At 40.2% G+C, this 14,190-nt stretch overlaps 1 protein-coding gene across 1 annotated transcript in view; it reads left to right on the plus strand.

Moving 5' to 3' along the window:
- ZAP70 (zeta chain of T cell receptor associated protein kinase 70) overlaps positions 1-14,190 on the plus strand; it is a 216,483-nt gene that overhangs the window by 125,148 nt on the left and 77,145 nt on the right. Inside the window, exon 9 of the mRNA XM_075337827.1 lies at positions 6,235-6,447. Within this exon, the coding sequence (XP_075193942.1) occupies positions 6,235-6,447 (213 nt within the window). The remainder of the gene's footprint in view (positions 1-6,234; positions 6,448-14,190) is intronic.

The following is a 14,190-nucleotide window of genomic DNA, read 5'->3' on the forward strand; positions in this document are numbered from 1 at the left end:
TTGATTGCTGGACATCACAGTGCTGTAAAAATAAATCTTTAAAAAAATGACGTAGCGCTCCGCGGTATTTTTGATTCTCAGCGCAGATAAAGCAGACTGCTATGGGTTGCCACCCCCATCTGCCTGCCGTTACCTTGGTTGGCAATCAAAATACAGGGAAGCCCATTAATTTTTTCTATTTAAAAAATAGTTAAAAAAAAAAAATGACGTTGGGTCCCCCCATTTTTGATAGCCAGCTAGGGTAAAGCAGACGGCTGTAGCCTGAAAACCACAGCTGGCAGCTTTACCGTGGTTGGGGATCCAATGTGGAGGTCCCCTCAGGCTCTTTTTTATAATTATTTTATAAATATTAATAATTACACAAAAAAAGTAGGGTCCCCTCCAAATTGGATCACCAGCCAAGGTAAAGCGGACAGCTGTGGTCTGGTATTCTCAGGGTGGGAAGGTCCATAGTTATTGGGCCTTCACAGCCTAAAAATAGCAGGCCGCAGGCACCCCAGACGTGGCGCATCCACTAGATGCGCCAATCCTGGCGCTTCACCCCAGCTCATCCCGTGCCCTGGTGCAGTGGCAAACGGGGTAATAAATCGGGTTGATACTAGCTGTAAAGTCACCTGAGATCAAGCCCAGCAGTTTGTGATGTCATGGCGTCTATTAGATACCCAACATCATAAACTGTCAGTACTAACAAAAACAAAAAATCGACAAAAGAAATTTATTTGAAAAAACAGTCCCCAAAACATTTCCTCTTTCACCAATTTATTGTAAGAAAAAAAATAAAGGGGTCCCACGACGACTCTGGACCGTCTAGAATATGGGGGGGGGACACTCAGGGAACGTATCCCCCATTTTCTAGGAGTGCGGACCCTTCATGTGAGGAGTGTGGGTGCAATGAATCTGCACTCACTCTCCCCGGGTCCAGAGCAGCAGAGTCCATGTCGTAATGGTTGCTACCAAAGCTGCAATGCCCTGCTCATGAGGTAAGGGCATGCCTAATCAGGAGAACTACTGTAGAGGAAGCTCTGCTCACTGGTATATAGGTGCTCAGAGGTAATAATAGATAAAATTAGTGAGTAACCTCGGCACTCTAAATCTCCCAGACTAAGTCAGTAAGTCCCAATGGATAGTAATGCAAGATCACTCTTTATTGGTCCGTATTAAGAACATTTTTTTTTCATAAGCATATATGTTTTTGTCCAAAACAAGTTACAAATGACGTTTCGGCCTGAGCCTTCGTCAGATTGGACTTATCTGCATGTAATCATGAAAAATGACAATAATCAGTATCACATAAGAGTGAGAGAACAATAACATAAACTCGAACAATGTAGAGGTACAATTGGGATGCAGCAAAAAAACTGCAACACAGCAAGAAATGAAACACATGATACAAATGTCATAATACAGTACAAGGACAATATAGTAATGACAAATATGGGGTCAGAGTAGACTTAGACAGCTCTGGTACGAAAGAGATGTCAATCATAAAGTAACATGTGCAGTAGGTGTAGAGCTACAGTATGCATGGCAGAGCTAATGGGTAGACCGACCATAGAAAAAGAACGGAGAAAAAGTGGAGAATAAGTGGAGAATAAGTGGAGAATAAGTGGAGAAAAAGTGGAGAAAAAGTGGAGAAAAAGTGGAGAAAAAATGGAGAAACAGTGGAGAAAAAGTGGAGAATAAGTGGAGAATAAGTGGAGAAAAAGTGGAGAAAAAAATGGAGAAAAAGTGGAGAAAAAGTGGAGAAAAAAATGGAGAAAAAGTGGAGAAAAAGTGGAGAATAAGTGGAGAAAAAGTGGAGAGTAAGTGGAGAAAAAGTGGAGAAAAAGTGGAGAAAAAGTGGAGAAAAAATGGAGAAAAAGTGGAGCACCCTTTGGTGCCTTTCATGTGGCACTAAGGGGTGCTTAGCTTTGTACTTAGCCAAAAAAATGGAAAAAAAAAATGACGTAGGGTTCCCCCTAGTTTTGTAGCCAGCTAGGGTAAAGCAGACGGCTGCAGCCTGCAGACCACAGCTGGCAACCTCACCTTGGCTGGTAATCCAAAACTGAGGGCACCCCACGCTGTTATTTTAAATTAAATAAATAATTTAAAAAAAAAAAACACGTAGGGGTCCCCCAAAATTGGATCACCAGCCAAGGTAAAGCAGACAGCTGGGGCCTGATATTCTCAGACTAGGGAGGTCCATGGTTATTGGACTCTCCCAAGCCTAAAAATAGCAGGCCGCAGCCGCCCCAGAAGTGGCGCATCCATTAGATGCGCCAATCCTGGTGCTTCGCCCCAGCTCATCCCGCGCCCTGGTGCGGTGGCAAACGGGGTAATATATGGGGTTAATACCAGATGTGTAATGTCACCTGGCATCAAGCCCTGGGGTTGGTGAGGTCAGGCGTCTATCAGATACCCGACATCACCAACCCAGTCAGTAATAAAAAAAAATAGACGACAAACACATTTTTATTTGAAAAAACACTCCCCAAAACATTCCCTCTTTAACCAATTTATTAGAATGAAAAACAAATCCAGGTCTGCTGTAATCCAAGGGGTTGCCATGACGATCCACACTGTCCCAGTCAATGAAGAGCAGGATGTTCCCCATTGGCTGGGAGAGCAGTGCAGTGACCTGAGCTAACATCAATGGGTCAGCCCAGGTCACTGCAGGGCATGACAAGTGCTGCTGTCAGCGAGGTACATTACCTGCGCTGATCTCCAGCACACTGACAACCCCTGTCACTGAGGTCAATGACCGCCGCCTTCACAGCCAAATATCGCGAGAGGTCCGTGACGTCACCGCCAGTGTCAGTCTCGGGTCGGAAGTGAGAGGTGATGTGACAAGCGGCGGCCATGGAGGACAGTGACAGCGCTGAGGTCGGGATGGCGGGACTTCATCACCGCAGGTAAGCCGAACGGGGGGGGGGGGTGTGCGTGTGTGAGAGTGTGTGTGTATGTGTACATGCCGCGGGCAGGAGGGGGCGGAGTGAGCTGAGCGGGGAAGTGTGGGCTTCCTGCACGTAACTAAGATAAACATCGGGTTACTAACCAAAGCGCTTTGCTTGGATACCCGATGTTTATCTTGGTTACCAGCTTGTGGCAGGCTGCCAACGATGGCTCCTGCACACTGTAGCTGGGAGGGGGGGGTGTGTGCGTGTGTGAGTGTGTGTGTGTGTGTGTGTGTGTGTGTGTACATGCCGCGGGCAGGAGGGGGCGGAGTGAGCTGAGCGGGGAAGTGTAGGCTTCCTGCACGTAACTAAGATAAACATCGGGTTACTAACCAAAGCGCTTTGCTTGGATACCCGATGTTTATCTTGGTTACCAGCTTGTGGCAGGCTGCCAGCGATGGCTCCTGCACACTGTAGCTGTAAAAAGCCCTGCTTTTTGCTGCTAGAACCGTTCTCGAACGTATCTAGAACTATCAAGCTTTTGCAAAAAGCTCGAGTTCTAGTTCGATCTCGAACAGCCCCAAAAATCACTCGAGCTTAGAACTGGAGAACCTCGAACCACGAACCGCGCTCAACTCTAGTTGGCACTGACTTTGCAAAAATGTTGTGCCGTTCTAAAGTGACTGAGACCCTCCGGCATCAGGTTGTCCAGATGAGGGCCAAAGGGGTGACCATAGCCATAGCAAGAGAAGTTGGTTGTTACAAGTCTGTGATTTTGAGACTATTGCGTCTTTACAATACCACAAACTCAAGTCCCCCAAGAAAGTTGGTTACCCTTGAAAGACAAATGCAAGAGAGGACCAGATAATGCGGAGAATCTCCATTGGTAATTGTTTCAATACTGAAGCTGGAATTACTCGCCAGTTCAACACTGAACAGGGGTAAGGATCTGTCTTGTCATACAGTGTCACGACGGGTCAAGAGCATTTGGACTAACAGCCCACTCAGCAGTGACCAACCCTCTCATTAGCAGAAAGAATCAAAAGGCTAGACTCACCTTTGGTGAGGAGCATGTTGTGTGGACAGAGGACCAGTGGTCCCAGTTACTTTTAGTGATGAAAGAAAGTTTAATTTATTTGGGTCTGATGGGAAACATTATGTTCATCAAGAAACTGGGGAAACACCAAACCCAAAATGTGTTAAGAAGTCCGTGAAAGGTGGTGGAGGAAGGGTCATGGTTTGGGGAATGTTTTCTGCAGCAGGAGTTGGACCTCTCATACAGCTACATAGCAAAGTGAATGCAAGTGTGTATCAGAACCTTCTTCAACAACATGTGGTTCCTTACTTGCGTTCATTACTCAGTCAGCCAGCATTTTCATGCAGGACAATGCCCCCTGTCACACAGCAAAATGGGTGAAGCAGTTCCTTAAAACAGAAAACATTGAAACAATGAAATGGCCAGCCCAGAGTCCTGATGTAAACCGAATAGAAAACCTCTGGAAAATCCTTGGTGATAAAGTTATGGCCAAGAAACCCACAACAGTGAAAGAACTCTGGAAGACACTGGAAGAAGAGTGGACCAAACTCACACAAGAGCATTGATTGGCGACTGTTGTTATCTGCAGAATATTTACTTTTAATCTTTTTTTTCTGCTACAGTCATTGTTCTGATCATCACGTTTTGGGAAAAGTAAAGGTTTTATGTTGATAAACTTTGGATCATTTGTAAAACACTTCTAGCAGCATAGTGTACCCCTTACAAAAAAAAAATCTTCAAATGTTGATCAATGGTGATTAAATTATTTCTGAAAAAATAAGTGATAATACATTGTTCTCTAATTTTGATCTACAGTGTATATGTATTTATTGTTGGGGATTAGCTCTGGTAGGCAATGGCAGGGACACACAGAGGTTTTCAGGCCAATAAGAGAGTGTTTTTTTCACATTGATACAAGCAGGAAAAACACAGTCGTACTTCAAATAGGTATGCAAAGCAAAAGTCCAGCTTGAAAACAGCATAGCAAATGTCCCGGATGAGCCACTCAAGCTGTTATGCCCACAAAACCTGCTACACCTTTCCAGCCCAAACATCCACACAAGTGAGTTCTAGCTGCCTATTTATGCCGTCCTAATCTTGCAGCTGTGCAGGTTGGTGTTGCCTCCAAAACCTGGACTAGCAGAGAAGGTTCTGGCCAGGCCTGGCTTGACCTAGTTCCTTGTGCTCACCTGTACTAAGGAAAATATAAATATAAATATATATATATATATATATATATATATAAATGTATACATATATAGTACAGACCAAAAGTTTGGACACACACTCTCATTCAAAGAGTTTTCTTTACTTTCATGACTCTAAAAATTGTAGATTCACATTGAAGACATCAAACTATGAATGAAAACATGTGAAATGAAATACTTAAAGAAGTGTGAAACAACTGAAAATATGCCTTATATTCTAGGTTCTTCAAAGTAGCCACCTTTTGCTTTGATTACTGCTTTGCACACTCTTGGCATTCTCTTGATGAGCTTCAAGAGGTAGTCACCGGAAATAGTTTTCCAACAGTTTTGAAGGAGTTCCCAGAGATGCTTAGCACTTGTTGGCCCTTTTGCCTTCACTCTGCGGTCCAGCTCACCCCAAACCATCTCGATTGGGTTCAGGTCTGGTAACTGTGGAGGCCAGGTCATCAGGTGTAGCACCCCATCACTCTCCTTCTTAGTCAAATAGCCCTTACACAGCCTGGAGGTACGTTTGGGGTCATTGTCCTGTTGAAAAATAAATGATAGTCCAACTAAACGCAAACCGGATGGAATAGCATGTCGCTGCAAGATGCTGTGGTAGCCATGCTGGTTTAGTATGCCTTCAATTTTGAATAAATCCCCAACAGTGTCACCAGCAAAGCACCCCCCCACCACCACCATCACACCTCTTCCTCCATGCTTCACGGTGGCAACCAGGCATGTAGAGCCCATCCGTTCACCTTTTCTACAAAGACACGGTGGTTGGATCCAAAGATCTCAAATTTGGACTCATCAGACCAAAGCACAGATTTCCACTGGTCTAATGTCCATTCCTTGTGTTCTTTAGCCCAAACAAGTCTCTTCTGCTTGTTGCCTGTCCTTAGCAGTGGTTTTCTAGCAGCTATTTTACCATGAAGGCCTGCTGCACAAAGTCTCCTCTTAACAGTTGTTCTAGAGATGAGAAGGTGTGTCCAAACGTTTGGTCGGTACTATATATATACACATGTATATATACATATATATATATCTATATATATATATATATATATATAAATCTATCTTTATAATTTAAGCACACTATGTTATTGCTTTACCTTTCTGATAACTTACTTTGCAGGCGTCAAATTGATGTGGCCATTAAGATCTTGAAGATACAAAATGAAAGTAGTAAGAGTGTGAAGGATGAGATGATGAAGGAAGCAGAAATCATGCATCAACTGGACAATCCATACATTGTGCGAATGATTGGGGTTTGTCAAGCAGAGTGTCTCATGCTGGTCATGGAAATGGCATCTTCTGGACCCCTGAATAAATTCCTCTTAGCAAAAAAGTAAGTGTTGAAAGTGATTAAAGAATTTGTCAGCCAATGCTTTGGGACCATGGAGGTGTGGGTGGAAGCCCTAGCTTTGTGTTTAGATATGTAATACATATTCATCTTATGCTGGTTATGTAGGTTATTAGTTTTTGTAGTTAATTATTTTAAAAGTGATTCTCATTTTTGTGTTTGTCTTATGGTTACATGTCTCATATTGAGATGTTCTACAACTTTTTAATTCACCCCATTCTAACTAATATGGGTCTAAGGCCTCATTAAGACGTCTGTGCGGGACATACGAACTCCATCAATTAGTTTTACGATTAGCACACGTACCCATTAGAACCTATGGTGCTATCAACATGTCCTTGATTGACATGTACCATTTGTCTGTGCCAAACTCATGGAGACATGTCCATTTTTCTCTGGTATTAGGGATGAAAAGTACCAAAACCAGTATATCAGCTCATGAAAAACAAGTATGGCACACTGATAGTATCCGTGTTCTATACATATTTAACATTGCATAGTATAGGAGAAGCTTTGTAATTTATTAATTTATCCATCAGTGAAAAATACTGGTATAGGTCAGGTAAAGAGAAAACCGGTTTAAATGCCGCGCTAAAAACCACTGATGTTGTAGATGAAAAAGATTTCCTTTATTTCATAATTCTACGCGTTTCAGAGACATCTCCGTCTCCTTCCTCAGGAAAATAAATCATATTACAAAAAAGGGGCAACAGAGCCTATATAAAGGAAGACCAGTAGCCACATATGCATTTGAAAAGTGAACAGCCCATATGACTCAGAGCCGATGACTCAGCGCCGCATGGAGAAGAGAAGGAGAAAAAAAAAAAAAAAAAAAGGGGAAAGCACACATTAAATCAGCACAAATGAACCGAAGGAATTACCGTGAAATAACATGAACATCTCAAGGAGAAAATTAGTGGATCAGTGAAGGATCAATAAAAAACATAAAAATAATAATTATTGCGTGTTATTTAATAAAAGAGTATAAAAAGAAAAAAGTGGGGACGAGGGTAAAAGAAAAGCAGATGGTGTGCAAACCCAGAAAGTGTAGGTGATAGCACGGGGGCCAAACCTCTACACTAAACAGGAATATGGTTACTGTGGATTTGTACTTGGGGAAAGTGAACATAAATAATATGTGGAACAGGCACAAGGTGGTGGGATTAAAATACATAGAAAGTGCATATTTGCTAAAATAAATCTCTCTTATGTGTCTTTTGAATATATAAAAACGGCATATTTACATGTGAGAGGGACAGGAAGAGAAAAAAAAAATATTTTTTATTAAACTTGAGTTGCAAGAAAAAATTATATACATATATATACATATATACACACTTATATATATATATATACATACATACATACACACAAAAAAAAATATTAGTGGTGTATAGGGAATCGCTAGATTAAAAGTAATTGATATTTAAGGGCAAAGAATCCACTCCACTATGGAGCGGTTCTATAGAAAGGGAAAATTGTTAAAGCGTATGCGTGGGAAAGGTGACAAGAGTTTAATAGACTGAAAGGTAATGAAAATTCATAACCGTGGGGAAAAAAGCTCAATACACCTGTGCTCAGCACGTAGAGAAGAGGAGCGGTTCCCTGTGAAAGAGAGAGGACTGCTAGAGCGTGTGCATGATGGGGTGATGTGAGTTCAAAACAGTAAGAAGTGCAGGAGTTCATACCCGTGAAAAATAAACTTACTGCGCCTACGTTAAACAATCGAAGAAAAATAATTGGTTCCTTATAGTGCACGAAAGCACAAAAATGAGTATGAAAAAAAGGGAAAAAGAAAAACATGGAATACTATAGAGTAAAATCTATAGTGATTCAAATGAGGGTGTTGGGGATGTGTAGACAATAAGCTGGAGGAAAGAGAAAGGAATAGATAAAAAACGCAATAGAAGCATATGATAAAAACATGAATAAATGCAGGGCTGTCATGATATTAAAATTATATATAATATTATAGGTTGATATAAAATGGTATAAAAGACAATGAGTGTTAATGAAACAACACATAAATGAAGAGGGGGGTATTAAAAATATATATATATATATATATATATATATATATATATATATATAAATAAATAAACATATGTATACATAAAAACATTCATGAAGATGCATACATATATACGTATAAAAACATTTTTGCAGTGGTCGAAACACCATTATAGGAACCTAAAAACAAGAAAGGGCAGCAGGAGAAGAAACCAGATCAATAAAACAAATCAGTGACCTCATTTAGGCCCAGGGGTTTCAAAGTGTTTAATTTATGGATCCAGAAAGTTTCCTTTCTGCTTAAGGTTTCCATTCTATTGAGAGCATCGGGGGCTACCTGTTCTATCGGTGTAATATTAAAAGCCATCTCTTTATTGTGCTTCAAGGCACAATGTTTTGAAAGACCGTGTAGCATATAGCCCTTCTTCACATTGTGCCTGTGCGAGTTCAACCTGTTATGAAGAGATTGGATAGTCCTCCCTACATATTGTTTGCCACACACACAGTCCACTAAATAGATCACAAAATCTGACTGGCATGTAAGTCGGCTTTTAATGGGGAAGTTCTCTGAACCCCCTTGAGAGCAACAAGTGGTCCTTTTATGACAAATACTCTTACAGCACAAACAGTTCCTTGATCCACATTTGTAAGAGCCAATTGCATCACCCATGTAATTTTTCTTAACAAGGGGTGCCCTCAATCTGCTGGGCGCTACAATATTTTTAATGGTCGGTGCCCTCCTGAAGGTAACCCTAGGGCCACTAGGTAACATACCTTTGAGAATGGGCTCACTTAATAATATCCCCCAATGCCTAGAGAGGATGTTCCTGATGGTATTGTTATCACTACTATATGTGGTGATGAAGTTAATAGAGAAATCTTTTTTTACAACAGCAATATCAGTCCCTTCAGTGTCTAAAAGGGGTGAAGCTATTTTGGGTTTTAACAAATCTGTCTGCTTCAATTTAACCGTTTCCTGAAATGCTTTCTTAATCAGTGATTTAGGATAATCCTTCTCTACAAAACGATCCCTCAAAAATCCAACCTGTTCTCTGAAATCAGCATCCAGGGAGCAGTTTCTCCGGATGCGCTTATACTGATTTATGGGGATATTGTTTAGCCACTTAACGTAATGCTCACTCTAGTTGTGGATATAACTGTTGGCGTCAACCCTCTTAAAATACGTTTTTGTTAGGATTTTCTGATCTTGGTGAAAAATAGTGAGATCTAGAAAGTGTATCTCATTCTTATGAATAGTGGGTGCAAATTTTAGACCCCAATCATTGTTATTCAGATTGTCAAGGAAGGATTCTAAATCAGCATGATCACTGTCCCAAATGAGGAACAGGTCATCTATAAACCTTTTATAAATTATGATTCCACTACCGAAGATCCCATTCTCTATGTGTAGTAGCTCAAAAACCCCCATAAATAAGTTTACATACGAGCATGCAGCCTTAGAACCCATGGCTGTGCCAAGGCGCTGATGATACAACTTGCCATTGAATGTGACGTAGTTATTGTTGAGGATAAAACTCATTCCCTCCAACAGGAATTCTTTCTGAGGATGTGGGATTCTGCTATCACTTTCAAGGAAATGTGATAAGCAAAACAGCCCTAGGTGATTATGAATATTTGAATACAGGGATGCTACATCTATGGTAAGAAATGCGTAAGAATCTTTCCATTGAATGTTTTTTAGAAAATCAATGAGATGAGCTGAATCCCTGAGGTGGCTTTTTAAGCCAAAAACATGTGGTTGCATGAGTTGGTCTATGTAATGGGCCAAGTTTGCTGTCAGGGAGTCTATGCCCGATATAATGGGCCTCCCTGGGGGATTTTCCAGATCTTTATGTATCTTTGGCAGGTGATAAAAAAATGCCATCTTTGGGTCCTTGATTTGTAAAAATTTCTTTTCGGATGGATTTAAAATCTCCAGGTCTACCGCCTTTTGTATTAAAACCTTATAGTTTAATACGGCTGATTCATAATCATTTTTACCTGCTGCTTCATAGTACACTGGGTCAGATAATATCCTGGACGCCTCTTTCAAATAGTCAGTCCTGTTTTGAATCACAATCCCACCCCCCTTATCAGCTGCCCGTATAACAATATTGGGATTCTCCCTGAGATTATCTAGGGCTCTCCTTTCGATATTTGTGAGGTTATGATTCAGTCTCCTGCTGCTATTCATGACCTCCTTTAGGTCCGTTAGAATTAGATCACTAAAGGTTTTAATGAAGTGCCCCTTGCTTCCTGTGGGGTAAAATCTAGACTTTGGTCTGACGTTAGTGTGACAAAAGGGGGTAGTTTCTTTTGTGGAGGTCGTGGGGGCATCCCCTTTTAGCAGGAAATGCCTCTTAAGGGTCAGCTTCCTAATGTAGCTTTGAACATCCAGAAATATGTCGAAATCCCTGGATTTATAGGATGGGCAGAAGGAGAGACCCTTATTTAGTACCTTAATTTCTCCTTCATTTAGGATATAATCAGAAAGGTTAAAAATATTGCTGGTGGACCCATTCATATTAATTTCATTAGTCAGGCGCCCCTTTTTTCCTTTTTGTTTATGTTTGTGCCCTGCTCGGGTTCCTCTACTGTACTTATTTATGGGGGTTTTTGAGCTACTACACATAGAGAATGGGATCTTCGGTAGTGGAATCATAATTTATAAAAGGTTTATAGATGACCTGTTCCTCATTTGGGACAGTGATCATGCTGATTTAGAATCCTTCCTTGACAATCTGAATAACAATGATTGGGGTCTAAAATTTGCACCCACTATTCATAAGAATGAGATACACTTTCTAGATCTCACTATTTTTCACCAAGATCAGAAAAACCTAACAAAAACGTATTTTAAGAGGGTTGACGCCAACAGTTATATCCACAACCAGAGTGAGCATTACGTTAAGTGGCTAAACAATATCCCCATAAATCAGTATAAGCGCATCCGGAGAAACTGCTCCCTGGATGCTGATTTCAGAGAACAGGTTGGATTATTGAGGGATCGTTTTGTAGAGAAGGATTATCCTAAATCACTGATTAAGAAAGCATTTCAGGAAACGGTTAAATTGAAGCAGACAGATTTGTTAAAACCCAAAATAGCTTCACCCCTTTTAGACACTGAAGGGACTGATATTGCTGTTGTAAAAAAAGATTTCTCTATTAACTTCATCACCACATATAGTAGTGATAACAATACCATCAGGAACATCCTCTCTAGGCATTGGGGGATATTATTAAGTGACCCCATTCTCAAAGGTATGTTACCTAGTGGCCCTAGGGTTACCTTCAGGAGGGCACCGACCATTAAAAATATTGTAGCGCCCAGCAGATTGAGGGCACCCCTTGTTAAGAAAAATTACATGGGTGATGCAATTGGCTCTTACAAATGTGGATCAAGGAACTGTTTGTGCTGTAAGAGTATTTGTCATAAAAGGACCACTTTTTGCTCTCAAGGGGGTTCAGAGAACTTCCCCATTAAAAGCCGACTTACATGCCAGTCAGATTTTGTGATCTATTTAGTGGACTGTGTGTGTGGCAAACAATATGTAGGGAGGACTATCCAATCTCTTCATAACAGGTTGAACTCGCACAGGCACAATGTGAAGAAGGGCTATATGCTACACGATCTTTCAAAACATTGTGCCTTGAAGCACAATAAAGAGATGGCTTTTAATATTACACCGATAGAACAGGTAGCCCCCGATGCTCTCAATAGAATGGAAACCTTAAGCAGAAAGGAAACTTTCTGGATCCATAAATTAAACACTTTGAAACCCCTGGGCCTAAATGAGGTCACTGATTTGTTTTATTGATCTGGTTTCTTCTCCTGCTGCCCTTTCTTGTTTTTAGGTTCCTATAATGGTGTTTCGACCACTGCAAAAATGTTTTTATACGTATATATGTATGCATCTTCATGAATGTTTTTATGTATACATATGTTTATTTATTTATATATATATATATTTTTTTAATACCCCCCTCTTCATTTATGTGTTGTTTCATTAACACTCATTGTCTTTTATACCATTTTATATCAACCTATAATATTATATATAATTTTAATATCATGACAGCCCTGCATTTATTCATGTTTTTATCATATGCTTCTATTGCGTTTTTTATCTATTCCTTTCTCTTTCCTCCAGCTTATTGTCTACACATCCCCAACACCCTCATTTGAATCACTATAGATTTTACTCTATAGTATTCCATGTTTTTCTTTTTCCCTTTTTTTCATACTCATTTGTGTGCTTTCGTGCACTATAAGGAACCAATTCTTTTTCTTCGATTGTTTAACGTAGGCGCAGTAAGTTTATTTTTCACGGGTATGAACTCCTGCACTTCTTACTGTTTTGAACTCACATCACCCCATCATGCACACGCTCTAGCAGTCCTCTCTCTTTCACAGGGAACCGCTCCTCTTCTCTACCTGCTGAGCACAGGTGTATTGAGCTTTTTTTCCCACGGTTATGAATTTTCATTACCTTTCAGTCTATTAAACTCTTGTCACCTTTCCCACGCATACGCTTTAACAATTTTCCCTTTCTATAGAACCGCTCCATAGTGGAGTGGATTCTTTGCCCTTAAATATCAATTACTTTTAATCTAGCGATTCCCTATACACCACTAATATTTTTTTTTGTGTGTATGTATGTATATATATATATATATATATATATAAGTGTGTATATATGTATATATATGTATATAATTTTTTCTTGCAACTCAAGTTTAATAAAAAATATTTTTTTTTTTTTTTTTTTCCTGTCCCTCTCACATGTAAATATTCCGTTTTTATATATTCAAAAGACACATAAGAGAGATTTATTTTAGCAAATATGCACTTTCTATGTATTTTAATCCCACCACCTTGTGCCTGTTCCACATATTATTTATGTTCACTTTCCCCAAGTACAAATCCACAGTAACCATATTCCTGTTTAGTGTAGAGGTTTGGCCCCCGTGCTATCACCTACACTTTCTGGGTTTGCACACCATCTGCTTTTCTTTTACCCTCGTCCCCACTTTTTTCTTTTTATACTCTTTTATTAAATAACACGCAATAATTATTATTTTTATGTTTTTTATTGATCCTTCACTGATCCACTAATTTTCTCCTTGAGATGTTCATGTTATTTCACGGTAATTCCTTCGGTTCATTTGTGCTGATTTAATGTGTGCTTTCCCCTTTTTTTTTTTTTTTTTTCTCCTTCTCTTCTCCATGCGGCGCTGAGTCATCGGCTCTGAGTCATATGGGCTGTTCACTTTTCAAATGCATATGTGGCTACTGGTCTTCCTTTATATAGGCTCTGTTGCCCCTTTTTTGTAATATGATTTATTTTCCTGAGGAAGGAGACGGAGATGTCTCTGAAACGCGTAGAATTATGAAATAAAGGAAATCTTTTTCATCTACAACATCAGTGGTTTTTAGCGCGGCATTTAAACCGGTTTTCTCTTTACCTGACCTATAATTTATATACTGCATTCCGGGGCCGCTGCTAAACCACAAAAAGGCACTCACATGCGATCATAAGGAGTTGTGACTTTCACAACCCTACCAGGTGAGTGTACCTCTTTCTGTCTCTCTACCCTCATACCGGGTAAGACCCTATTGCGCTTTTTCCCCCTACAGCTCTACATGAAAAATACTGGTGACACACTGATGGTGAAAATGGACATACACACCACATACTGCTGACACACTGATGGTAA

This window comes from Anomaloglossus baeobatrachus, chromosome 1 (assembly GCF_048569485.1).
Source record: "Anomaloglossus baeobatrachus isolate aAnoBae1 chromosome 1, aAnoBae1.hap1, whole genome shotgun sequence".
NCBI classification, from domain to species: Eukaryota; Metazoa; Chordata; class Amphibia; order Anura; family Aromobatidae; genus Anomaloglossus; species Anomaloglossus baeobatrachus.